We start from the raw sequence: 26,187 nt of genomic DNA on the forward strand, positions 1-26,187 counted from the left end.
ATTGTGGCCATCATTACAAACCCAAACTGGTTGACGTCAAGTGGGCACTGAAGGATCAGTCTTCGGGCATCTCCTTATCCCCTCCTATGCTACCGGTCTGGACCGTGGTTACCTCGAAAACGGCCTGAGACTGTCCCAGTAGACTTCAAACAATGTTGCAGTTCGACCCTCCTCGATAGAAGTACAGGGTGAATGGATATCCTCTCAAAGTTGTTACCATCTCGAGGACTACTGAGGGTCTGTATAAAAGGGCTGTGTTACGTAACTGGCGACGATTTCAGAGTCAAGTTACACTCGTAAGTTATGCACCAACATCTTGGAGACCCAGGTCGCTATGAGACTGGATCGTGCCTCCAGATACTGGCGGCCAGAACGCATTCTCAATCAATCCAACGGATAGCCGTCCATTTTGGAAGGGAATTGAGCTCGATGGCCACACTGAGGGGCAGCCACCATACCTACTCGACTGTGGCGTACGGACCCGCCCGGGGGGTCGTTCACCCGTGGCCGCAGCGGGAGCTCTTCTGATTGGCTGAAAGCCTCCAATTTTTGACCAGACGAAATAGTTCGAGCTTTCAGAGAGGACCTCACGATTCTTGCCAGCAGCGTCGTTGATCTCAATTGCGATGGCAAACCCAACTGCGCTGCGGCCAGCGATCGGCCGCATGTTGCGGCTGCAAGAGACTCGACAATGGCTGCCCGCGAACCCGACATCCGTCTCTGCCACCCGCCCACGAATCGCAACATCGGCCTTCTCGACCTCAGCCGCCCACTCGAAGCGCAAGACCCGCGACAGCAACCGCCTGAGAGGAGTCTCGAGCATGAGGAGGACTGGTCCCCGTGAGCCGCTGTCCGTCTCGTGGGAGGACATCCCCCAGCCGGCAGACTACAAACCCAAGGTCGGAGTGGACCCAAAACACGGGCTTTGGGATTTTTTCTACGGCAAGCAGCTGCTACAAACGCCCAAGGAAACCCAAGCCCACGGCCGCGCATGGTCTGTTCGGGATCTGCGCAAAAAGAGCTGGGATGACCTGCACTCGCTGTGGTACGTCTGCCTGAAGGAGCGAAATCGCCTCGCAACGGCGAGAAAGGAGCGCGCCAGGCGCATGGTTGGATTTGGAGAGTACGAGGGCGACGAGAGAGATGACGTGGTTCGTATACTCCCAGCGCTTTGCGGGTTCAATAGTCACTGAACAAAAGTTTCACAGGTCCTCAGCACGATGAGAGCGATCAAGCACGTGTTGACGGAACGCTACTACGTTTGGGAAGATGCACGCAAGCTTGCGGCCGAAGACCCTGAGATCAACCTCTGGGCCGAGGAGGGCGAGCCGGCCTACAGCGGCTACGTTGCCCCCGCAATCCCTGAGCTGGGGCCGGAGCCGGAGCTCGAGCCGGAAGTTGTTGCGGAGGATCAGACAGTAGAGGAGACTTCAGCCGAGCAGGGTGCGGTTGCAGCTGATGGTGCTCCAGTCGAGGGCAAGACGGACCCGGCGGCCGAGGTTGACTCAGAAGCCACGCCGGTAACTTCTGAGATGGCTAAGAATGAGATGGCTAAGAAGGAGAAGGCCGAGAAGAAGAAGCCCGAGAGGGCGAAGAAGGCTGCGGCGAAGCCCGTGGACCTGCCGGTTCCCAAGCTTTGAAAGCCAAACCGATTGTAATCATTACCCTTGCCGGCGTGGGGGCCGAGGACATGAAGCTATGTAAAAGTGTATCCAGACATGTATAGAATCTTGTACGATACGTATTTTGTGCACCAGGCAGACGGTCGTGTTGCCGCCAAAAAGAGAAGGGAATTTCCCTATTTCATGTGGTTGGTTCTTGTCTGATGAGATGGCGTCCGTCGGCGGGTCACGAGAGGTTGGCCGGGCTGCTGAGCTGGGCCTGCAAGCCCAACAAGCCGTTGGGGATTGCATAAGGAGAGCAGACGATGAATGCTATGCGCAGTACGGATACCTACTCAGATGAGACTACTCGCATAATGTTACAGAAGTGGTACGGGGGAGGGCGGGACGAGACCTGGGCCCTTGTACCCAAACAGGGCCAGCCACACCGCCGAGTACATGTTTCGCCGGGGAAACAGACGGTAAGTGGTGCTGTGCTAGTGAGTCTGTAAGGTACCTTGCTGCTCGAGGACGTGGAATCATTAGCCTCAGGCCCAGCAACAAAGCAGCCGGGTACCTAGGTAGGTCGCTAGTTGGCTACTATCGCAGCATTAGCGGTGAGCCACAGAGCGGAGAGATGAGAGCGGACCTGAGGGGAGGTACCTATCCATTAACGGGCAACGCGCTGGAGCCAGACAGGCCCCAAAGCAAGCGCAAGCACTGGCCCAGTGACACACTTGACACTGAACCCCTCCAAAAGCAACAGGTCCCGTCCGTCTGCACCAGGTCCAGGTCCAGGTCCAGGTGGCACCGCGGGCTCTTCATGTCCCTCGCCCCCACCCAATCCTTCCTTTTGCTGCATTTTCGGTCCCATGTCTCCTACAACACCGCAACTACTTCTCCAGACGTGAACATCCAGTCTTCCCTCGACCTTTCTTTTCCCTCCTTTATTGACAACACCCGACTAATCTACCTCCCTGCCTCCCCCCTTCAAGACTCGCGCAAACATGGATGAGATTGCAAAGGAATACGATGTCATCGTGCTGGGCACTGGTAAGTGACGTTACGCCCTCCTGTGCCCCGCATCGTCGCTCTGGCGTGTGGGGTCCCCCCTTCCCGTGCCATCTGTTCTGCTTCGCCTTTGCCCGAGAGGAGCTTCCTTGCTGACCAGCTCTGCTCTCTTTTCCTCCGGATCACAGGCCTGACTGAGTGCATTCTCTCTGGTGTTCTCAGTGTCAAGGGCAAGAAGGTCCTCCACATTGACCGTAACGACCACTACGGCGGGTAAGTTGGCTCCCCCTTCTGCCATGACCGCCATTTCCCCCTCTGAGCATGCGCTGACCATGAACAGTGAGGCAGCTTCCGTGAACCTCGAGACGGTAAATCCCCTCGGCTCTTTGCCTGCTTACCCGCATGAGTTCTGACCCGACGCCCACCTGTAGCTCTTCAAGAAATATGGCAACTACAACAAGGGCGAGGAGCCGTGGACCAAGTACGGCCGCCTGAATGACTGGAACATCGACCTGGTTCCCAAGTTCCTCATGTCCTCCGGCGAGCTCACCAACATCCTCGTATCGACCGACGTCACACGATACCTCGAGTTCAAGCAGGTCGCCGGCAGCTACGTCCAGCAGGGCCAGGGTGCCAAGGCCCAAGTTGCCAAGGTTCCGTCCGATGCCGGCGAGGCTCTGCGATCGCCCTTGATGGGCATCTTCGAGAAGCGCCGCATGAAGAGCTTCATCGAGTGGATTGGCACCTTTGACCGCAAGGACACGGCTACGCACAAGGGTAAGACGCCGACTGAGAGCAAGGCACCTAGATAAAGCTCGGGCTGACACGTGAAAGGCCTCGACATCAACAACTGCGCCATGAAGGAGGTCTACGACAAGTTCGGACTCGAGACTGGCACTCGCGACTTCATCGGCCACGCCATGGCCTTGTTCACCACCGACGAGTACCTCACCAAGCCCGGTGGCGCCCCGGAGGCTATTGAGCGCATCCGCCTGTACGGCACCTCCGTTGCCCGCTACGGCAAGTCTCCTTACATCTACCCTCTGTACGGTCTTGGCGAGCTTCCTCAGGGATTTGCTCGTCTGTCTGCCATCTACGGCGGTACCTACATGCTCAACACCAACGTCGACGAGGTCACCTACGAGGGCGGAAAGGCCGTCGGCATCAAGGCCACCATGACCGGTGTCGAGGAGATGAAGTTCGAGACCAAGGCCAAGATGATTCTCGGTGACCCCAGCTACTTCCCCGGCAAGGTCAAGCCTATTGGCCAGGTCCTGCGTGCCATTTGCGTGCTCAAGCACCCCCTCAGCCACACCAACGACAGCGACTCTTGCCAGCTCATCATCCCCCAGTCTCAGATTGGCCGAAAGAACGGTACGTATTTGCTTGAGGCCGGAGGAAACGGAATAGTTGGCTGACCCGTGGCAGATATTTACATCGCTTGCGTGTCTTCCGCCCACAACGTGTGCCCCAAGGGCTACTGGATCGCCATCGTCTCTACCATTGCCGAGACCGGCGCCAACCACCACCTCGAGCTCCAGCCCGGCTTGGACCGTCTTGGACAGATCGAGGAGCAGTTCATGGTGAGTGGATGAATGCTCGGCAGCATCCGTGTAATGAAGAAACTAACACCAACTAGGGTGCTCCCATCCCCATCTACGAGCCCACCGACGACGGCCGTGCCGACAACGTCTTCGTCTCCAAGAGCTACGACGCCAGCAGTCACTTTGAGAGCACGACCGACGACGTCAAGGACATCTACCGCCGCGCCACGGGCGAGGAGCTCGTTGTTGAGGGTCTTAGAGAGGGTCTGCAGGTTGCGGATGAGCAGTAAGGCCGACGGCTGCGTACGCGGTGGGGTTTGAACGTGGAGGAAACACACAGTCTGAGAGGCAATGGGCCCTCGCACACCATAACAGACAACGATCCGGAGTAGATATATATATATATCTTGGACGTAAACATCGGGGAGGGTGGTGCACTTCAAAGTTATTCAAGCCATATGCAAAACAGTAAATACTTGTCCCAACAGCGTAACATGAGTGATGTCCTCAGGTCAGGGTACGTCGATGATGGGCATGTGGCTTGAGACTTGAGTGAGACAGGCAAGGAGACAGGAATAGTGGGGGACACTAGACAACAACGGCACGGCCTTCTACAACACGGGCAACTTGTCACATTTTTTCTCATGTCGACTCAATTTTATGTGAATTCTCTCATCCAGGGTATTCAGCGGCCCCGTAAATCATGGTCTGTTGGGCTTTTGGAGCCGTCACAGGCATAGATACATGAAGCAGAACGACGCCACCTTCCTTTTCTTGAATGTTCATCCCTCAAGTGAGAAAGGCGACCCCGCGAACTGCTTCCCCTCCACGCTCGCCTCCTGCGTTCTCTGGCTTCCTACATGTCGAAATAAATCAAACCAAACGCCCCCAAGGCCAAGAAAAGCGAAAACAAGCACAGCATATTTACTTTTGTTCTTCCCATCAAGGAGCGCAAACGATGCGATGATGCCTCCACGGAAACCTTTTTGTCACTACCCACATTACCGGTCCACCTTTTCTTAACGTCTCTGCGTCTTGCCCATGCCACGCTTGCCGGCGACCTGATGAGCGAGTTAGCGAATGCGTCTAAAGGATATGGGTAACTGATAAAACTCACCAAGTGCCTCTGGAGGGAAACCGTCGTGTGACGATCGGCCTCACCCTGTCTGGCGTTCCTGTTCATCTTCTTCTGGCTGAGCTTAGCCAGGCGCTCAGCCTTGGTACGAGCACCATCATCCGTGACACCGTCGTTGCGCCTGTCGGTGGCGGCCTGGCTGCGTGCCCTGCTCTGGGAGCGGGAGCGGAGGCGCTCCCTGGGGGTCGCGTCGACGTCCATGGCGTCCGCGTCCTCGGTGCCGGCGCGGGATCTGCCCATGGAGCGGCCGCGGGGGCGAGACTGGGCGCGGGCGCGGTTGACAATGTCGGTGGTGTCGACACCGAGCTGGTCGAGGGCGTCGTCCATCTGGGAAAGGGGCACCTTCATGGACTTGCGGGGGATGATGGCCTGGTTCTTGAGGCGCTTCTTCATCTTGGCCTCGTTGCGGATGAGGGCCTGCTTCTCGCGAATCAGCTCCGCCTTGTTGAGGATGTCGGCCTCCTCCTCGTCGTCGAGGTCCTCGTCCGACTCGTAGTAGCCCTCCTTCTCGAGACGCTCCTCCTCCTCCTCGAGAGCCTGCAGCTTGGCGTCGATGTCGGGGTCGACGAAGTCGTAGACGTTCTGGCCGTTGAAAACCTCGGGGATCTTGTCGTGCTTCCACTCGGGGTTCTTGAGGAGCCAGTCGGCGCGCATGTCGACGCTGAAGACGCCGGCACCGCCGTTCTCGACCTCGATGTCCTTGGCGAGCTTGCGGCGCTCCGGGTCCTCCTTGTCGTACTTCTTGAGCCCCTTGACGGCGTCGGGGATGAAGGTCTCACGGGTCTGGCCGTTCATGGGCTGGGCGACGTGGATACGGGCCATGACGTCGGCGAGACGGCCACCGATGGCGCCGCTGGAGTTGGTGCCGGCATTGAGCTTCTGGGAGACGCGCTCGGCGATAAGGCGCTCGCAGACGGTGTTCTTGACCTGCTGGACACCCTCCTGGGTGTTGCAGGACAGCTGGAGCATCTCGACCTCGCCGGACTTGAGGAGACCCTGGAGCTTCTCCTGGGTCTCGGCGTCGAGGTCCTCGGGCTTGACAACGTCGATCTTGTTGACGACGATGAAGACGATCTTGTTCTGGAAGAGCGGCTTGATGCTCTGGAACAGGTTGATCTGGGCCTGGATGGAGTAGCCGCACTGCTCACTGAGATCCATGAAGTAGAGAATGGCGGATCGCAAATGGGCAATCGCGGTGACGGACTGCATCTCGATGGTGTTCCTAGGCTCATTAGCATCCCGTTTGCGCGACGTGTGTGAGGTAAGGCGCTTACATCTCCTCGAGAGGGTGGTCCAGGATACCGGGGGTATCGATGCATTGGAATCGGAGGTACTTGTAGTCAAAGTGACCGCAGAAGAGGGACTTGGTGGTAAAGGCATACGGCTGGCTACACACGTGGTCTGTCAGTCAGGTAGTTGAGGATCTCGAGGTCGGCGCAACGTACACGTCAACATCGGCTCTGGAGACGGAGCGCAGGAAAGAAGACTTTCCGACGTTGGGGAATCCAGTGATGAGAAGGGTTCTGGTGTTGGGGTCGATCGAGGGGAGACGGCCAAGATCTGCGCAGTGTCAGTATTCCTAGGCGCGCTTCTGGTTCTCACTTTCCGCCACTCACGCTGTCGGACCTGATCGAGGTACACCAGGGGATCTTTGAGGCGCTTGATCAGGGTGGCCATGCGACCAAGGGCGGCGCGCTTCAGCTGCTTGCACTGGAACAGCGACTGGCCGTACTTGAGGAGACGGACATCTGCAAAACACCAATCAGCATTCCCGTCCCGCCACACGAACAAAACACACGGGTTTCCAACGCACAATCTCTGGAGATGGTCTCGATAAGGTGCTTCGCCGTCGAGAGCTGGCCGAGGGCGATCTTGAAGTGGTCGGCATCGTAGAGGGTGTTGATCAGGTCCTTGTGGAAGGGGTGGATGTCGTTCAAGCGGGGGAACGACTCGATGATCTGGCCGAGCTTCTCACTGACAGTCTCCTGGGTGAACTTGACCTTACGGGTGTAGAAGCCACGGATTCTGGAGATCTTGAAGCCGGATCGGATCTGGGTCGGCAGCCGGCGCTGCGTCCTGGAGAGGACGATGTCCAGGAACTCTTGCGAGTTGGGGACGGGAGGGAGGTCCTTCCACCTGGAGGGCGAAACATGATTAGCACACTGCCTTTACTCAATCGTACACGCAAGGGATAGTCCATACTGAGTCTTCATGTTGGGCGGCTGGGGTCTGCGCGGGAAAATGAAGCAGTCCTCAGAGTTGCGATCGGTCAAAAATTGCCCGTCCGTGAACTGGATGAAGCACTGGGCGGTCGGGCGGTGTCGAGAGGCTTGAATTTTTTTTTTCCTGGACGCACTGCGGAGACTCGCTTACCTTATCTTATCGGACCCACACCTGGTGGCGACGCATGTCACCTCTCTCTTGGCAGCGGTTCTCGCGCTTCGACGGCGTTTACTGTCGGTGGTGTGAATTCCGCTGAGCGTGAGGGCGAAGGTTTGATTTGCGACGCACTAATCGCTAAGTTTGCCTCGTAAACCATCATGGCGGAGCTATCCTCTCGCGTGTTGTAGATAATGCTGAACATGAGGCTATCCAACTCCCGGGTGGTAGACCCTGCAGAGTGCAGACCCAAGGGTACCTCCGCCTAGAACTTAATCGCAAAAATTTCCAGCTGGTAGTGGGGCACATTCCGCGGGGCAGTCCTTCAATGGAGGGGCAACCCGAGAATCTTCAATCTTGAGAATTCCATCCTCCAGCACACGACAAGCCAGACTGGTTGATCACCCCCCTCTGATACCCTCCTACCGACTCCCTCAAAACAAAGCCGGAAACATCATCACCAAAATGGCCTCTCAGCTCCCCCCCTACAAGCAGGACTTCCTCAAGGCCGCCATCTCGGGCGGCGTCCTTAAGTTCGGCTCCTTCGAGCTCAAGTCGAAGCGCATCTCGCCCTACTTCTTCAACGCCGGCGACTTTTACCGCGCCGACCTCCTCCGCGCCATTTCCGTGGCCTACGCCCACACCGTCATCGACGCCCGCAAGACCGCCGGCCTCGAGTTCGACATCGTCTTCGGCCCCGCCTACAAGGGCATCCCCCTCGCGACCTCCACCACCGACAAGCTCGCCGAGCTCGACCCCGAGCACTACGCGCAGACCTGCTACTCCTTTGACCGCAAGGAGGCCAAGGACCACGGCGAGGGCGGCAACATTGTCGGCGCGCCTCTCAAGGGCAAGAAGGTCCTGATCGTCGACGACGTCATCACCGCCGGCACCGCCAAGCGCGAGGCCATTGCCAAGATCCGCAAGGAGGGCGGCGAGGTCGTCGGAATCGTCGTCGCGCTCGACCGCATGGAGAAGCTGCCCGCCGCCGACGGCGACGACAGCAACCCCGGCCCCAGCGCCATGGGCGAGATCAAGAGGGAGTATGGCATCCCCATCTTCGCCATCCTCACCCTCGACGACATCATTGAGGGTGCCAAGAGCTTCGCGTCCGCCGAGGACATTAAGCGTACGGAGGAGTACCGCGCCAAGTACAAGGCGACCGACTAAGCGGTTATTGGGTTTCTGGGTCAGAGGATGAGCAGCTGGAGTTCTCAGGTCACGGCTGTCGGCGTAGATGGGCACGCTCGATAGGAGCTTCCCTTGGGTCAGGCGCAAAAGATGAAGAACAAAAAAAGTGATTTCGAAGCGGTCCATAGACTTGAGCCCCCTCGCATGAAATAAAAAGCGATGCAGGATGAAATGGGTTCAATTCTCTTGCTCTCCCTTTTGAGGCAAGTTAGTCTATGTCATATCCTCGTACCGTAGCTGCATGCTGTCTATAGGAGTTTGCCGCCCTCCAGATATCGTAACGCAGTGGGCAAAAGAGAACAAAAAGCCAATAATGCAAACCCGTCGTTTACTTGAGCGACCAGGGTATGTGTGTCCTTCCTAATCATGTACCGAAAGGGGGGAAGTATGCTGTTACACGAATAGTCACCCAAGGAAGGTGGACTTTTTCGTGTGACCAAACCATGGAATTCTTCACTTGGCCTCGTGGGCACGAGTCTCGTCGGCGACGGCCTTGAGAGCCTCGGTGCTCTTCTTGGGAGGGCCGGCGAGATCAATCACCTGAGACGTCGTCAGTGTCGTTTTGCAGCCGCGGAAATCAACGGCACTTACCATGTCGTTCCATCCACCTCCAGCAAAGGATGCCCTGCTCTCGCCAAGATGGCGGAATCCGAATCGCTTGTAATAGCTGACAAGGTACTGCTACATGTCAGCGCGAACATGGCACGGCAGCCAGGGTCAACTTACGTCCTGGCAGATGAGGGCCACACGGTCAGCAACGCCTGAGTTGTTGATCTGCTGGAGATAGGACTTCATCATGAGCTTGCCCAGACCGCAACCCTGGAGCTTGGGCGCGACGGCGAACGAGTGAAGACAGACGGTGCGACCCATGACTTGATGGCCGAGACCCGACGACTTGGACGACTCCTGGTCGCGCCAGTTGACTGGGTAGCTCATGTCGGCATCTGTGACGACGGGTCCGTTGCCAAGGGTCGAGACGACGTGGGCGCAAAGCGCGAGAACGGCGCCGTTGGCGCGGCCCGTCTCGACAGGATTGGCCACTGGCAGAGTCTCCAGGGCAAAGTCCTTGTCCTTGGCTTCGCTGGGGACGATGCTGCAGAAAATGCCGGAGCAGATGTCGGAGCAGGTCGAAAGACGGTACTCGAACTGCAGGGAAGTCAGCATGAACCAAATCTGGAGGAGGAGACCATGTTCAACACCGCTGGCCACACCAACGAGCAACGCAGCAAGGCAAATTGTCTGCCAAGCGCGGAGCAAGCAGCGATGATCACCATCCACCCAGGACGCGCGAGAGAAAGCGGCGCGATCGGAGAAACACCGTGTTGACCCAGAGGGAGAAAAAAAAAAAGTTGACTCACCTTCTCTCTGGTAGCGCGATGGTCCGGGTTGGGGAAAGCAGCGTTCTCGAGGACGACACACGACTCGACACTCGAACTGGTCAAGGGCTGGACGAGGGGGCTGAAATGGACGGGGAAAATCTCCTGGACACGGAGAGAGTCCGTCTGAGGGCGCTTCTGCTTCTGCTCAGAGCGGATGCGTTGGGCCTCAACGTAGCTCTCGTCGCCATCGTCCGAGTCGTCGATGGCGCAGTCAGAGGCCGCGGGGGGCTGGCTGACAGGAGGGTCCTTCTCGGGCATGGTGGCTGATGCGGGCTGATGCGCGATGATGAATGAAGATGGATGGGGTAAGGATGAGTAGGATCCGAGAGTATGGGATATGGAGAATGGGAGGAGGGGTGTTGGAAGTTGGGAGGTTGTTGGTTACACAAGAGAGAGAAAGAGAGAGACTGGAGCTTTTCTGGGAAATATTTCCTGGGTTGCAAACACCAGAAACAATTGGCAACAAGGCGGGAGCACGCCGAGAACAGAGAGGCCCAAGAAGGCAAGTGCTACACTCAAACGGAGAGCACTGGCCGGCCAGGGCGGGTCGGACACGGAGGGCACACAAGAGGCTGCCGGCCGTGGGACTCGGGGCTGACGTTAGGGGCGGGGATGGAATGACGGAGCCTAACACAGAGAGTGCCGGCCGGGTGCCGATGAGGTGAGCCGATCAAGGCCTGGAATCCGGGGGACAGGCGCCGAGTGGCAGTGAGAGAAGACTAAGAAGGGACACTGAACGTTGGAGGGGCACAATGCACCGACAGTGTGAGACAGTGAAGAAGATGGCAACGGCAGTGGTGGGAGCTGCAAGCTGCAAAAGTCAAGTCGGTAAGCTGCTTCAAAGAAAACAGGAGACTGTCAAACAGAAGGGCATACAGCTGGTAAAAGACTTGATTGGATTTGCCTGGGCTGGGCGGGCAAACAAGAGAATTGGAGTTGGATGACCTGCCATTGCCAGCACCTCCTCCAGCCATTGGGCGGCCGCTCACTCACTGGTACCTGGGCTGGTAGGATGAGGTGTTTGTCGCGTGACCGACCTATCCGCAGTGGCACAGTTGTGGCCTGTTCAGTCCCCCTGGATGCTCAAAGGCCGTCTGCCCAGGCTCCATCTTTATTTCCCACTCTTTGCATGCGAATGCTAGAGTTGCGACGTTGACGAGTAACGCTGCTTGTGATGCATCTCAGGTCTGTGAGATTAGGTGCAAGAAAGGGCCCTCATTGTACAGATGGCGACGCGGGTAACAATGGATACCTGTCCGGCCTCTGTGCTTGTTCAGCTCACTCTGCTGATAAGGGACGGCCTGAAGCTGCCAATTGAGGCCCTGAAGCTGGCTTGCTGGCTGCCCAGGATCAAGGGAAACAAACTGAGGTGCCACGCCAGCTTGGGAGGTACCTCTACCTACCCCACCAAACATTGGCTCTGGTGGCTTGACCTGAATGCCTGCCAGGTGCGAGAGGCCTTTGGAGCAGGGAGGCTGTAGGAGATGTACTGGGCGTTTCGATCCTCAAATGCTTGAGCCGTAATCATGACTTTGGGTTGATTGAAATGGTATGCAAAAAAATCAAGAACCAACGGAGGCCGCCCTCGCTAGAATGGCCGCGGAAAAAAAAGCAACATTAAAAATAGGGTGCAAGATTTGGCGATGCTATCCGTACTTGTTGGTGAGTAAGTGTGTTGTCAGGTCTTGGCATGCTTGTTGCTCCTTTGCCATGCGCCTGGCTGGAGCATTTTGCTTTGCATCGTGAACATGTCCCCACCACCACAAGTGCCAAGGTAGAGCCTACTTTGCAGTAACACTGCTGGGCGAGTCAATCAACCTGAGAAGGGACCTATCTCTCCCGTGTCGACGGCCCGTGAGAACGAGCCGGACAAACCAGTTTGGTCAACACTGTCAACTATGAGGAGAAGCCCTCGTCCGGCGGAAAATCTTCCTGCTCTGTTGCTCAAGCTGGCCGGGTGACAGCTGCAGGAGGTGACTGAAACGGATGGAGGTGCAGCATCGACATTTGCTAGGTGTCCCGGTCCCGCGATCCAGAGTTGCATCGCCCCCGCCGCGCTTCTGCAGATGCAGCACGCTCGAATAGGACGGCAGCTGAGGCACTTTTGAGTTTTGTAGCAAAGTACATTTGGTGTTGGTTGGAGCGAGGCATCAATGAGGCTAGCCAGAGACGTTGTCGGCCAGTGCAAATAGCACCATCGACCGGCAAGCAAACGGCACCCGGCCTGAGAAGTTGGCCGGAAGCCCGGGTCCTGCCCAACCTCACCAGCGTCCGAGCATGTCTGTGCAGTGCCGACGTCCGCCGGCGCAGACGCCGCGGTCTGTCCGGAAGGTGTCATCATCCAGCGTCGGAGTTATCGAGACACGATGATCTCTGTCTCGAGTACTTTCTCTCGTCTTTTTGCTGACGATAGCCCAGCGCCTCGATTTTGCAACCCGCATGGTGTCGCTGAAATCGGTTGGTCCTCGACGGGCGCCTCATCATGAAGAATTTGCCGTGCGCCGAAGCGAGCGGGTGGGATTGACTGGATCTCCCGAGTCGAACCGGGATATCGAGGGTTGGGGATATTCGTCGTTCGGGATCTTCGTCATTATTGCACAGAAACCCACCAAAGCAGTGGCAGAGGATGTCGCCGGCGGCGTTCGATTGGCGGCTTGGGGCAACAGACCTATCAACTTGCATAGTTGAGGTAAGCTCCAGTGTAAAAATATCCATCGCTTGTGTGGTGAGCAAGGTGTCGGGTACCTCGTCTAAGGAGGGATGGGTGTGCAAGGGTTTGTTGCTCGTCAGTTGCCTTGTTTGACTTGCGCAGATGCCGCAGGTCATGTAAACGGGAGGTAACTGGGCGGACGGCTTTCGCACCTGCAGATACTCTGACGGTACCTCGAGCGCGGCTTAGGTAACGATTAGCTCGTGGGGCTGATGTGCTCGGGAGAGGCACCTGAGAAATGGGAGAAATAGGTCGGGTGACGGTATTGCGATTGCGCGTTGCTGTTTCGTTGCCCGAGGCATCTGGCTGTTCCCTGGTATCAGAGTCCGGCCACAGTCTCTTTACCAATGTAACTGTTGACATGACAGCGAGCTGCCCGGGGAAGCAGGGCATGCAGATAGCTTACTTGTGGTACAGCAGCGTGAAAAGAAAGTACCATGCTGACGCATAGGTTCAACGCCCTTCCATCAGCTTCCTCGTCGGCTTGGCCAGTGCTTCCCGTGCTGTACTGCATCGAATGAAGGGTAAGGTAGTGCGAGCTTGCCGCCCCAGCTCCATTGCCGCAAACGGGGAAACGGGGCAACGTACAAAGTAGACGACGGCCAGGGCCAGGGTGCCTCTCGTCGCCGCGGTGTCTCTACAATCGTGTTTTAGGGGTCGCCCAGCGCCCACCTTCCTGACGAAACACTTCATGGGAACCTGAGTGGCCGAGCTCTTTACGTACCCCGACCTCACCTCGTCTGCCCGCCCTCCCTTACGTCGAGATCCCTACCTTGACCACATTGACGTTTCTCTCTGCTACCGACCTTTTTTCTGACGACGGCAAACACCCAATCACCAGAAGACGCACCACAAGCCCGCGCCCAATCGAAAACTTTTTGCAAGCTCTCTATTTTCCAGCCTTCTTCTTCTTCGTTCAAAGACGTCTGCTTTTTCCATAAGACGTCACCACCGTGCTGCCTGGATTCCCGCCGCTGCCCCTCCAAAACACCCCTCATCAACCCTCCACCGCAGCTCCGGTGTGAACCTGAAGTACCTAGAACTTCGCATTCGCAACCGTGAAACTCGACTGGCTCGTGACGACAGCTAGCCTTACGTTGCCCGCCAACTCTACCAGAAGCCTCGGGCTGCTTGCCTCCTGCTGCTCACCGCCGCTACCTACTCTTCCAACTTACCTTTCACTTCCACCCGGGCACCAAAAACTGCACACCTGACATCGCGGGAAACAAACAAAACCCATCATGTAAGCTCGCGACATGTGCGAAACATTCTTGACTCTCGACTGACAGCTTCGGTGACAGGCGCATCACACTAAGCATAACGAATCCCGAGGTCGAAGACCAAGACCTTCTCACCCTCGAGATCTTTCCCGACATGCCCGTCTCCACCCTCCGCGAAGCCATCCAAGCCGAGACACAGATTCTGCCCACCTCTCAGCACCTCTACCACAACGGCCGTCTGATTCAGGATGACAACAGCACGATGGAGCAGCTGCAGATTGCCGACGGTGAAATGTTGGCGTTGCACGTGAGAGATATGCGAGGAAGCACCGGTGTGCCCGACCAAGGCAGGAGAGGACAAGGACAGCAGCAGCGTCGACGACCCGGCGGCCAAGACCCCGAGCTCATCCGCCTCCAGATCCTTGGCGACCCCAACCTGCGTGCGGAAGCTACCCGTCAGCAGCCTCAGCTCGCCGCCGCCCTCGAAGACCCCGCACGCTTCGCACAGCTGTTCAACGATAGTTACGACCGGGAGCAACGCGAACGCGAGGAGAGGCAGAGGGAGATTGCACGCCTGAACGAGGACCCGTTCGACATTGAGGCGCAGGCCAAGATTGAGGAGATGATTCGCCAAGAGAGGGTAATGGAGAACCTGCAAAACGCCATGGAGCACAATCCTGAAGGTAAGTTAAGGATTCAGTCAAGACAAGGGGCTTGCATCAGCTAACGTTGTTCAGTCTTTGGGAGGGTCCACATGCTGTATGTGGATGTCGAGGTCAACGGCCACAGGGTGAAGGCATTGGTCGACTCCGGAGCCCAGGCCACCATCATGTCGCCGGCGTGCGCGGAAGCGTGTGGTATCATGCGTCTTGTGGACAAGCGCTTCGCAGGAGTGGCTCGTGGAGTCGGCACGGCCAACATCATCGGCCGCGTGCACTCTGCCCAGATCAAGGTCGGAACGCTGTTCCTGCCCTGCAGCTTCACCGTCATGGAGGGCAAGCAGGTGGAGCTTCTGCTCGGCCTCGACATGCTCAAGCGCTACCAGGCCAGCATCGACCTCGCAAAGGACAAGCTCATCATTCAAGGCGAGGAGGTGCCCTTCCTAGGCGAGGCGGAGATCCCGAAGGAGAGTGAGGAGGCACTCGAGGAAGAACCAAGACTACCCGGTCCTGCTGGCACAACCATTGGCCAACGGTCTGGCGTTGTAAGCGGCCCGGCCGGTGGTGGCGCCTCCGCTCCTCAACCTCCTGCTCAACAGGGTGGCCCAGCGCCGGCGCAGTCTGCCGCCCCTACCTTCCCCGAGGAGCACATTTCTCAGCTCATGGCCCTGGGCTTTCCGAGAGAGGCAGCCGTCAACGCATTGCAGGCCACAGGTGGTAATGTCGAATTTGCCGCGGGCCTCCTGTTTGGAGCATAGACTGGCCAGGCGTATACGGGAAACGGTCGGGCTGAGCAGGACCTGCATGAGAAGCGCGTGGCCAACAAATAGGACAACGGACATCACGGGGTTGGGTACAATACAATAACTAGAGGCGTCATGTGTTTTTCTCGCCCAGTGCGACACGGGCAGCTTGTCCTGGCCCAGGTGTTTGTAAACCAACCAAGTCAGCATGCTGTATTTCAGAGGATAGTCCCTGAGCGGTAAATGCCCACGGAAATTGCAGCACCTGTGCCGTTTCACTGCCGATGCTCTCGTGAGAAGTCTTTTGCATGTTTCCCTATGTACAATTACGTGATGAACCCTATCTTCCCTGTGTGATATCCCATATTTCAGTCTTCCGAAGATGCACAACTTTTGTGTAACCGTACAAAACTCCAGCCACGACGATATTCTCACCTAATCTTGTAAACACAAGGCTTCAAGATGGAAGTCTCATCAGCATTGTCCTCCTCCGTATTCCACACGAATCGTTTCTGTTTCTTCTCCTTCTCCACGAAACCTGCGGCCTTGGCGGCGGCAAGACCCTTGCCCTTGGTAGGCACGGCGCCCTTGATGAAGTGCATCTTGACGAACATCTTGTTGGACAGGTCCACGGCGCCCTTGTTGCCCTCGCCCTCGCCACGCAGCACGAAGCCGCGCTTTCGCAGGGCCTCGATGAAGGCCGAGACATCCGTCTCGCCGCGGCGGTCTTCGTGGCCGTCAACCTCGACGGCGAGGGCCGTGCGGTCCGCCTCCGTCTCCGCCTCGGCTTTGGCGGCCTTGCCCTTCTTCTCCGCGGCGGCTTGCTTCCTGCGGTTGCCGACGCTGTGGGAGACGACGGCATTCTTGGACTTGACGGGCCCGAAGCGGGACTTGATCTCCGCGATCCACAGCTCGCCCTTCCAGTGGAGGATGCGGTACGCCTCTTCGATGAAGTCGATCCAGTTCGTCCCCATGAGGGCGAGACAGAAGATGGCGATGTCGACCGAGCCGTCTTCCAGAGGGAGGTTAGCAATGTCGGCCTTGGTGACGAACTTGGCGGGGGAGTGCAGGTCGTAGCTCTTGATCTGGAGACGAAGCTTCTGAGACTCCGAGGCCAGCGTCGAGGCGAGGCGGGCGTCGCCACAGCCCAGGTCGGCAATGATGCAGGTGCCGTCCGTACGGGGGAGCGGCTGAGGCCCGTTCGGGTTCTTGGGGGGCATGCCGCGCGGCGGGAACCGCTGCTTCGCCCGCAGCTTGATGTCGCGGATGTAGCCGTCAACGGGGTTCTCGGGCCACACCTCGACCTGTCGGCGGAAGCCCTCGTGGTACTCGGAGAACATGTCGGGGGAGTCTTCAAAGAGCTGGTAGGCCTCGGCGGAGGGGCGGGTGTACAGCGTCTCGTTGAGATGGCGGAAGCGGGCGGAGATGAGCTTCTGTCTCATGGCGGCCTGGAGGGGGGTGAGTTTTGCGGGCGCCGGAGGCACGGGAGGGACAGACGCAGCGATGGCTGCTGCGGCATCCTTTGTCTTTTTCTTCTTCTCGTCTTTGCTGGGTGTCTCTGTTGACTGCTCGTCGACATCGTCTTGCTTCTCAACCTTGGACTTCTTGTCCTTCTTCTGCTTCTTCTCCTTCTTGTCGGGCCTAGGCGTGCTGCCCTCCTCTGCCACCTCCTCTTCAGGTTTTGAGTCCTTCTCCTTCTTCTGCTTCTTGCTGGGCTTGGCCGCATCCGGCGCATCCTCGCCGGCCGTGGACGCTCTGCGCTCCTTCTTCTTGGGAGTCTCCTCGCCGCCCTCGCTCTTCCTGCTGCGCTTGCCCTCCGTCTTCTTTCCCTCAATCACATTTTGGTAGAGGTCGGCAAAGTTGGACTCCGTGACCTTTTCGTCCTTGTTGTTCCTCTTGCGCTTGCGCGTCTTGTTCCTCGCGGGGCCGTCCTTCTGGCCGCCAGGCGTTTCCGATTTGAGGGCGTCGGCCGCGACGGACCACCCTGGAACTGCGAACATGTTTAGGTTGACTTTGAGGTGTCAATGACTGATGCTGGAATGAGATTCGCAGACGCGGGATGAGAATGGACGTTGTGGTGAATGAAGCCTCGCTCAAAGCTCAGTCTCACACAGCGGCTCATTCAGTCTTGGTCGACGAAGTTTTTAGTTTTTTTTTCCTTCCCATCGTTATCGCACCCCTGGACGCTGATCGGCGCCAGGATGGGAGGAGCAAGGTGGGTGGACCGTGCACACCGCCGAGCTTTTGGCACGCAGTTGCATCGTCTAACTGTAAGCCAACTTCCCCATCACCACTTTTCCATCTTTGGGCCGACTTCTGTTCGGATTTGCCTTTCAAAACTTAGCACTAAACCCACCCATTTGGTTTCCTCATAAGATGCGTTTTCTGTGGAACGATGCGCGAGCCTGTCAGCGCCGCTATGAAGATGTGCATCTACCCAACGTTGGCGCCACTTCCATGAAAACAGCTTTGCGCCAGTGAGATGCAAATCATCTGTTTAGCACCAACGGCGGCAAGACCTGCGACATCCTTCAATACCCCAGATCGTCTTGGCATCATGAACGCTGCCACCCGTCACCCTGGTGGGAATGCCCCTTTGCACCTACTGACATGCTCGAGTTGGACAAGGCCAAGTGCATTCTCTGGACCCTGACATGGCCTCCAGTCGACTTCCGCCCGTCCGCCCGCTCCCTTCCGCCAGAAACTGGAGGAACGCGCTACTGGGAAGCCAGGCCGACTCACCACAACCACCCTGCCAGGTCTTCCGAGATCTGCACGGTGGCTCATCGGATTGGTCCTGATCTTTCGGCCCTGCATCGGGTCCTGGGATCACGACGTTTCAGCTTACTTTTCCAGCTTGCAACGACGCCAGTAATAGCAAAGGGATTGTTGTCCCATCAAAAAGACAAATAGTTCGCCCAATGGGGAAGCCATGATTACCTCTGCAATCTCCAGAATTCTCCCGCATGCGAAGGACCAGACGGAAACATCCAGACGCGTGCGGGAGCGACCCCGAGAAGCCACTCAGAACGGGGAGCCGCAACCTGGGCCCCACGAGTCCGAGCCTCGTTACCTACGGCTGCCTTGAGCCGAACAAACGTCCGACACAGGCAACTTTGCCATGGCGTCTGTTAAGCCAGCTCAGAAGGGGAAGGTCTCCTGTCAAACAGGTTGCTGGCTGCCCTAAGCCCATGACAGCAGGCCGGGGACGGATGGCTTGTCCTCCGTCCTTTGGGTAGCCGCCAGTCTATTAAAGTTAGGGCCGTTGATAGCTCTCCAGGCAGCTAGTCTCCAGCCTGTGATGATGGTTCCCCTGGTTTAACCACCGAAACATTGCTCCCTCGGATGCCGCCAGGCATGCGGCCCCGTTGTAACCGCCTGCGCATTCTCACCGGAGACCAGAAGATTCTGCAAAGTTTGGACGGCGACAGCGACCCACCGGTGGGTTGTTCGGCGGACAGTCGGTTCAATTCTCAAAAGACTCCGACTTGTGGTCCGAAAAACGGGCACGGCGCATTAACCGGCCTTATGGAGTACCGCTATGTTTGGCGTTGATAGCGTGGGCACAGAGACAGGGACCTGGGGAATGGCAACAAACCAACACGGGCGGCAGCATTCGGGGATGAACGGCCTTCCAGAGCCGTTGGTCTCGGGAGCCAAGACAAGACATCAAAGAGACGAGACAGTTCAGAGAACCTTGAGGCTGGAAACGCTCACCAAAGAGACAGAAATAGGGCAACCGGCACCGTGGCACAAGGCGCAGTACAGTCTCTGTGCCGCAATGTGCCAGATGCCTTTGTTTGGCAGCCCGGCTTGCTTCATTGCCACGATTCGCATCTGGCTATTTCAGGATCGTCCTCGACGGCCAGTCTTCAACGTCACGGCACTCATTGCTCTCTCGAAAGAGGAGAGAGCTCCCTGCCCCGACTCAACTACTGGCATGCGGGAAGGCTACCTGCATACTTAGCCTGTGGCGGCAGCCAGTATCGACCTCTGCTCAGATCAGATACAGTAAAGATCCGGGAAAAGCTGCCAAGGTGACCGACCCTGCGCGTCGAGGAGGACGAGAAGGCACAAGGCGATCGATGATGGGCGGGAACCGATTGTGACCAGTTGCAGTTGTTCAAGAAGGAAAGAGGGCGGGCGGAGGTGGTCCGCGGGGATCGGCGTGCCTCCTCCTGTTCGACAACGAGCACGTTTGTGTTGCACCGTATGCCAGCCGACTGTGTACTGCGGCCAGTCGCCGGTGACACCGTCCATGAGGTCGGAAACGCAACGATTGGCCGAAGCTGATGTTCGGATGCTTGGTGGCTAGAATGGGGGGGATGGCGAGATCCCAGCGGCACATCGCCGTTCATCTCAATCAGTCCATCGGCCTGCCAGACTTGGAATGCATTCACCCAAGTTGGGACGTCGTGGCAAGAGAGACGGGTTGAAAGGCTTGTCTCGTCAATTCTCATACTGTCCCAACGGCGGCAGGAAGGGCTGTCAAGCCATTGAGAGCCTCCACTCTACCTAGCAGACGGCCTTCTCGAGGCCCCGTCGGCGTCGGGTTGTTCTTTCTTAGCATGCCGCTTGCTCGGCACATGGCAAGTTTCCTAAAACTAGTGGCAGAAATGCATCCCACCTTGGAACGCCACCGGCGCATATCTCACTTTTGGGCTTGATGGCCACCAACGGACGATCTGGATACCCCATCGATGACGAACACCCCCGGCCCTGCTGAAGATTCTGAACATCACGAGGGTTTCAATACATCTTCAATAGTAGCGACGAGCGACGGGCAACGGGCAGTCACGGATGCCGCGTCCCCGTAGGACTTCGCCGTCGACCTAGTCGACGCTTTTCGCCGGATGTCGTCTTGGTCATTGCTGACCCCATAGGGCAGACGAGGCGCAACAGGCTGGACCCTGACGGACGGGGAGAGTCCAGACCTCCAAAGACCTCGGATGAAATAGCGTTCGGCTTCTCTCTCTGGGCCCCATGTTGCCTGCGACGTTGGCGGTGCCCAGGGCGCGACGACTGCGAGATGGTTCATGCCACCACGAAAGCTCAAGATACCCATGGCCAGATTGTCGGGTATGCGAGGACAAAGTCTGTTGAGCGTTGCCGTTGGGATTTGCAGCTTGGCGGGTTGCCTAACCCAACCTCCAATCTCCGCCGCGCTTCAATCAAATTTGCAGTAGTTGCCCTACCGGGACGGTACCGGATTGGATTGCTTCACCGCAACAACGACGATGCAGGCCGCACGATGCACAGCACAGCGTAGTGTACGCGCAGAAAAGTTTCTTTCCTCGTCAGACCATGCGTACATGAGTAGCTCGGCTTAGCTCTGCTAGACCCGTGGGACCACAACACCACAGGAAGCAGCTTTTTGCTTTCGAGAAGGAGAAGAGACGATGATTCAACTCAGTCAGCTCGTCCTAGTGCCGTGCGCCATTCCACTGAGCCCTGTCACTCGGGACATGACAGACCCCTGAAAGAAGGGCCCCCGGTCCGCCCCTCAGTTCAGTGGCAGCCGAGGCCCTAAACGGCCTAATCCTCGCAGCCCAGCGGCACCATCGCGCGAAAACTTGGCAGGCTCACGACGGAGCTAGAACCCTGGACGAGCCTTACCAACCACTGTATGTACTGCATAGTACCTACCTACTTACGGCGGCATGTATGCATTATTACTGCCCGCGGGAGGGGAAGAGCAGACACAGCAGACGCAGCAGACACATTGAGATGGATTTCGGGGCGACTGGGGGAGACGTCTTTGACATGGAACCTACCTGGGAATCATTGACTGGGCCATCTTAGCGCGCTGCTTTATCACGCAGCAGCACGTATCACACCCACTCGTGTTGCTTCCGCAAGCCACCCCAATACGCCGTATGTGTGTTTTCTCCCTCCCGTCGTCTTGCCGCACCTCCTACATACATGCCCATACTGGACCAAGAATAGCCAGGGCCGGGCAGCCAACTGCGTGCGGTGGACGGTCCAATTCAAGACCTTGAGCCAAAAGGTGAGTAGGCAGTGATTAGAGAGTCCCATGTTTTCACTCTGCTGTTAGTGTTTGTTGTCTTGCTCGTACTTGTCACGTCCCTGGCCCCCCTCGAGCCCGAGTCTCTCAGAGACAACTCCAATTGTCCTGCAATGCTGTCTCTCACCCTCGTCCCCATCACCGGCAGCATCGACCATGGCTTTGTCTGCCTTGCCGGTCATGCACGATTAATGACCCCTACCTGAATCATCTGCATCCCCGTCCTCCCATTCGTCTGGGCCGGCTCTCGTGTCTGGTTTGGTTCGTCCCGATCTCCCAAGTTTCCAACCTACATCTTCCTGTCACCACCCCCCGGTCCCTCCGGCCCGGCCTCTTCTTAGTCTTCTCGCCGCTTGGCACCTCCCTCGCTCTACCTTGTCTCCGTTGTTTGTGCATCTGCCTCTCCACGCCGCCTTTCTTCACCTTGCTTGATACCCTGTTACAGTACATTTGCCTGCCTTGGAGCTACCTTAATCTACCTACCCTTCTTCCCCTCCCCCCGTCTTCTCTATTCCAGAGTGGGAAAGGTCACCAGTCCCTCGTGTCGTGAGAGACACATCTCCAACTGCTGCAGACATCCTTACACCCCCGTCCTACCCCACGAGTCCATGCGTCCTGTCCAACCCGTTCATGACAACCTATTCGGCGTAGACAAAGTCACACCGGCTTGTTTCACTTCCTTCCACCGTCTATGGCTGCTTAATAAAAAGCATCTCACTCCAGGGCGCCCGACTTGCTTCCTCTATCTTTCCACCCTCGAACCCCGTCCCGTTGCCCGCGCACAAAGGCGGAAGTTAACCCACCTTGTCTCGCTGCGCTGCTGCCACTCTTGGACGCTTGTGGCCCGTTGAAGACGCCGCCTCTTGACTAAACGCCTGCCCAGAAATCACAGCTTTTGCCCACCCTCCTTCACCGTAACCGACGCGCCGAACATCGAACGGCACTGCTCTGAGAGTAGTAGTAGTACTCTCTGTGCCTTGGGCGAGCCACACGATCTCTTGTGTGTGCAAGTTTGCGGGAACTAGACGAGACCATCTGTTGTCGACAGGACCCAGTGGATGGAGATTTGAGTCGGGTCACGGAGCTTCACTCACAACAAGACAGCATCTACTAGGATGGACACGGCCGATGGGGCGCCCGACGGCGGCGACAAGTCCCCGACCAAGGCCTCGGGCAACAACGATGAGAATGACAACGATGACCAGAACCGCAAAAGAGCGAACGTCAGAAAGAGGACCAAGACCGGTTGCCTGAGTACGTGCCCGCCTTCTTCAGCCAGATTCAACACGAAGGGATGTCTCGTCTCTAGACCGAATTGCTAACATGACCAAAAGCATGTCGAAAACGACGCATCAAGTGCGATGAGGGAAGGCCCATCTGCAACAACTGCATCAAGTCCAAAAGACACTGCGAGGGTTACAACCAGCGAGTCATCTTCAAAGACCCAATCGGCGCATTCAACCTGAACGGAGTCTACGGCCCCGTGGTCTATCCTCCCGAGGCGTCAAATCCCCCTTTCCATCAGCTGTCCAACCCGCCGCCGAAGTCATCCAATGCGCCTCCCCTGGCACCAATAGCTCCCAAGCCGCCACAGAACATGGACTATGGCGGCCAGCCGATGCATCACCAGTATGGCCAGGGCTTCCCAGGCCCATCTTCGGGTCATCACCCATCTTCCTCTCCATTCGACTTCAACCAGTATGCCTTTGGGCCGCCGCAGATACCCCCGCAAATGCCCCCGACGCCCTCATTGACATCGCCCATCAGCCCAGACCAATTCCAGGGACCGTTCGGCGGAGCCCAGGGCACCTTTGTCAGTCCAAATACCGACAACGGCTCGTTTGCGTACGTACCCCGGGAAGCATGGCAAGGACAGCCTTCAAATCATGCACGGGTGGAAGAGATTCGACACTACCCCAACGACCCTCTGCGGCGAGAAGACGTGGTGGAGGACCCCGATGTCCAGTTCTTCTTCAACGACGACGACGACGCATCCATGGGCGATTCGGACGACGGCTTCGAGGACTTGATGGGTGAGGAGAGCGCCTACGGACAACTGGTCCAGGCCCGTTCGGACGGTCCCTGGGACGGCTTCGGCACCGAGGTCAGAAAGTTCTCCGCCTTTGCGGAGGAGACGATTCTCACGTCGTACATCCCGACCCCGAACAACTCACCGCTCAACGACGAGCGGACGGCAGCCCTGTTCTGGCACTTTATCAATGTCACGGGCCCCAGCATGTCCCTGTACGAGAGGCATCCGTTTGACCACACGAAACTGATGAACAACTTTTCTGTGCCAAAGGCCGGCCATAACTTGTGGACCTGTAAGTGATTCCATGCCTCTACCGGGCTGGACACGATTAACCATCCGCAGACACGTTCCCCATCCTGTCGTTCAACCACCCGGCACTCCTCCAAGCAATGCTTGCCCTGGGCGCTTTACAGATAGCCAAACTGCAGCAGATCCCGCCGACGGCGGCCATGAAACACTATCACCTCTCCATTCGCAGGATCGCAAAGAACGTGCGAACAGTAAAGAGGAGGACGTCACCAGCCACGCTCGCAGCCACCCTGCTGTTGGGGTACTTTGAAGTGTGGAATTCGGACCACTCCAAGTGGTGCAATCACCTGTTTGGAGCCAGGCTGCTGATCAAGGAGATACCTTTTCGGGAGATGACGAGGAACATACTGCCGCTGAAACGAGCCAGGCGTGCGCTGTTCCAAGAAAGCCAGAACCAGCCGTTCGACCCCTTTTACATGGGCCACGACAACACGCACATGATGAACCATGATCTAGACGATTTGGACCTTGGCCTGCTGAGTCGATTAACGAACCAACACGTGTCGTACGAGGACGATGCAGCAGCCTCGATCGGCAATTACTACACTGACCGCGATATCGAACATTACGAGCATTTGAGAGATCTGTATTGGTGGTACTGCAAGATGGACGTCTATCAAAGCATGCTCGGTGGTGGGAAGCCGTTGTAAGTGTTTCTCTCGCGGATGCATACGACGCCAAACGCTGACGGATTTTCAGTATGGACTACCAGCACTGGACGCAATGTCCGCCCCGAGCCCCGATGGGTCGACTGGAGGCCATGTAAGTCACCCTCTAGGTGCAGATAGCATTGAACATGTGCTGACTCTGGTAGCTACGGAACGTATGACCACTTGATGCTCCTGCTTGGTCGCCTGTGCAGTTTCGCTTCCAAGGACCTCGCTCGAAAGAAGAAGTCGTTCAAGGGGTTCGGGCCTCCGGGTGGCCCCCCGGTCGGTCGTCCAGGGGTTCCCACCGGCGGCCCTCCCGGTGCGCCGCCAGGACGGGGAGGGCCGCCCAATGCGTCCGGGCCACCGGGGATGGCAACCGGTATGCCCGGTGGGCCGCCCGGGGATCCGCCGCCGGGCATGAGAGGCCACCCAGGAGGGCCGGGCGGTCAGATGGGAGCGCCTCCTGGGGCCGGGTCACCGCCCATGTTCCCGGGCATGCTGCCGAATCTCCAAAAGGTGAGACTGCCCATGGGCTTCAGCCCTCCGAGAGACGACTCGCCGCCTCCGCCGGAGATGCCAGAAGACCTCGACTCCGACGTTGCCATGGAGGCGGCGATGCGTGAGTGGGAAGGCCTTAGGGAGGCGTTTGAGATCCTCCGATCCCAGTTCGGGCCCGAGTTCCAGGCCCTGGGCGCCGAGTACGCAGACCACAGGGACTCGCCCTTTGGGCCGACGCTGCAGTACCGCACCTTTTCCGTGGCCGGCATCTGGATGAACTACTACATGGGCCTGATCCATCTGTACCGCGCACACCCCAGGATGCCGCCGGCCGCCATGATTGCCGCGGGCATCCAGGCGCAGCATACCGAGAAGTTTGCCATCGAGATTGGGCGGATCGCGGCGGGGCTGACGGACGACGTCTCCAACGCCACCGAGATCAGCACCTTGGTCGGGGCGGCGCTCATCGAGAGTGCCTTCTGTCTCTTTGTCGGCGCTATCCAGGTAATACATTCACGTGGCCTCACCGCCCTTTTACCCGCCCGAGGTCATCCTCGCTAACACGGTGTACAGTACAGAGACGACGCCCAGCGTCACTGGATCGTCAGGCGGATGCACGATGTAGCACGTCTCACAGGCTGGCAATCTGCGCGACAAATCGCCGAGGGCTGCGAGTCTGGCTGGAAGAAGGCCGCGGCTATGGGACGGGGTCCGCCGTACACAAGAGACCCCACGCTCCAGACCGTCGTGCCCCCCTCAGTGTGGTTGAACCCGAGGAGGATTGGCGCCCGGCTGGAGCTGCTGGACGGAGACGACAAGGTGCTCGTCGTCGCCAAGACGGAGCGGGCGCATTACGCCCTGGGGCTACTCAGCGTCGAGCAGGAGCTGGAGAGACTCGACATCAAGGAGGGATGAGAGAAAGCCCTTCTGGGCGATGGATGGGTCGTGTACGATGTGTAGATCAGGGCTTCCAACCTTTTCGAGTAGGTTTAGTTTTAGATCAATACGACGGGTCCATTCAACGTCACCTCCTGAGATCCTCATCACGTTTGAGTACGCTATGAAATCGTCTAGACGTCAGGTTCCTGATTCGTGACCGGT

The 26,187-nt window shown here is 57.7% G+C and overlaps 8 protein-coding genes across 8 annotated transcripts; 5 read left to right on the top strand and 3 right to left on the bottom strand.

The window, feature by feature from the left end:
- Nucleotides 1–626: 626 nt before the first annotated feature.
- Nucleotides 627–1,640, top strand: CGCA056_v005012 (54S ribosomal protein L4; the record flags this gene model as incomplete). The annotated part of the gene is made up of 2 exons (XM_037320267.1): nucleotides 627–1,151; nucleotides 1,209–1,640. The coding sequence occupies 2 exons, from the start codon at nucleotides 627–629 to the stop codon at nucleotides 1,638–1,640; spliced, it is 957 nt and encodes a 318-aa protein (XP_037180637.1).
- Nucleotides 1,641–2,608: 968 nt separating this feature from the next.
- On the top strand, nucleotides 2,609–4,446 carry GDI1 (Rab GDP-dissociation inhibitor; the record flags this gene model as incomplete). Its single annotated transcript, XM_037320268.1, has 7 exons — nucleotides 2,609–2,654; nucleotides 2,801–2,885; nucleotides 2,953–2,980; nucleotides 3,044–3,389; nucleotides 3,447–3,986; nucleotides 4,041–4,195; nucleotides 4,252–4,446. The coding sequence occupies 7 exons, from the start codon at nucleotides 2,609–2,611 to the stop codon at nucleotides 4,444–4,446; spliced, it is 1,395 nt and encodes a 464-aa protein (XP_037180636.1).
- Nucleotides 4,447–5,175: 729 nt separating this feature from the next.
- NOG1 (Nucleolar GTP-binding protein 1) lies at nucleotides 5,176–7,504 on the bottom strand (the record flags this gene model as incomplete). The annotated part of the gene is made up of 7 exons (XM_037320269.1): nucleotides 5,176–5,217; nucleotides 5,274–6,513; nucleotides 6,566–6,679; nucleotides 6,737–6,851; nucleotides 6,908–7,039; nucleotides 7,105–7,427; nucleotides 7,494–7,504. 7 exons carry the CDS (start codon nucleotides 7,502–7,504, stop codon nucleotides 5,176–5,178), a joined length of 1,977 nt encoding a protein of 658 aa, XP_037180635.1.
- Nucleotides 7,505–8,135: 631 nt separating this feature from the next.
- Nucleotides 8,136–8,840, top strand: PYR1 (Orotate phosphoribosyltransferase; the record flags this gene model as incomplete). Its single annotated transcript, XM_037320270.1, has 1 exon — nucleotides 8,136–8,840. One exon carries the CDS (start codon nucleotides 8,136–8,138, stop codon nucleotides 8,838–8,840), a length of 705 nt encoding a protein of 234 aa, XP_037180634.1.
- Nucleotides 8,841–9,314: 474 nt separating this feature from the next.
- Nucleotides 9,315–10,498, bottom strand: PAA1 (Polyamine N-acetyltransferase 1; the record flags this gene model as incomplete). The annotated part of the gene is made up of 4 exons (XM_037320271.1): nucleotides 9,315–9,401; nucleotides 9,453–9,539; nucleotides 9,588–10,007; nucleotides 10,220–10,498. 4 exons carry the CDS (start codon nucleotides 10,496–10,498, stop codon nucleotides 9,315–9,317), a joined length of 873 nt encoding a protein of 290 aa, XP_037180633.1.
- Nucleotides 10,499–14,324: 3,826 nt separating this feature from the next.
- DDI1 (DNA damage-inducible protein 1) lies at nucleotides 14,325–15,587 on the top strand (the record flags this gene model as incomplete). The annotated part of the gene is made up of 2 exons (XM_037320272.1): nucleotides 14,325–14,853; nucleotides 14,908–15,587. 2 exons carry the CDS (start codon nucleotides 14,325–14,327, stop codon nucleotides 15,585–15,587), a joined length of 1,209 nt encoding a protein of 402 aa, XP_037181216.1.
- Nucleotides 15,588–16,003: 416 nt separating this feature from the next.
- On the bottom strand, nucleotides 16,004–17,572 carry RPR8 (25S rRNA (adenine-N(1))-methyltransferase; the record flags this gene model as incomplete). Its single annotated transcript, XM_037320273.1, has 1 exon — nucleotides 16,004–17,572. The coding sequence occupies one exon, from the start codon at nucleotides 17,570–17,572 to the stop codon at nucleotides 16,004–16,006; it is 1,569 nt and encodes a 522-aa protein (XP_037181234.1).
- A 5,140-nt stretch (nucleotides 17,573–22,712) lies between these two features.
- On the top strand, nucleotides 22,713–26,001 carry CGCA056_v005019 (putative transcriptional regulatory protein; the record flags this gene model as incomplete). The annotated part of the gene is made up of 6 exons (XM_037320274.1): nucleotides 22,713–22,851; nucleotides 22,932–23,921; nucleotides 23,972–24,584; nucleotides 24,638–24,700; nucleotides 24,753–25,590; nucleotides 25,660–26,001. 6 exons carry the CDS (start codon nucleotides 22,713–22,715, stop codon nucleotides 25,999–26,001), a joined length of 2,985 nt encoding a protein of 994 aa, XP_037181233.1.
- Between the last annotated feature and the right edge of the window lie 186 nt (nucleotides 26,002–26,187).

This window comes from Colletotrichum aenigma, assembly GCF_013390185.1.
Source record: "Colletotrichum aenigma strain Cg56 chromosome Unknown KSG_Cg56_contig03, whole genome shotgun sequence".
NCBI classification, from domain to species: domain Eukaryota; kingdom Fungi; phylum Ascomycota; class Sordariomycetes; order Glomerellales; family Glomerellaceae; genus Colletotrichum; species Colletotrichum aenigma.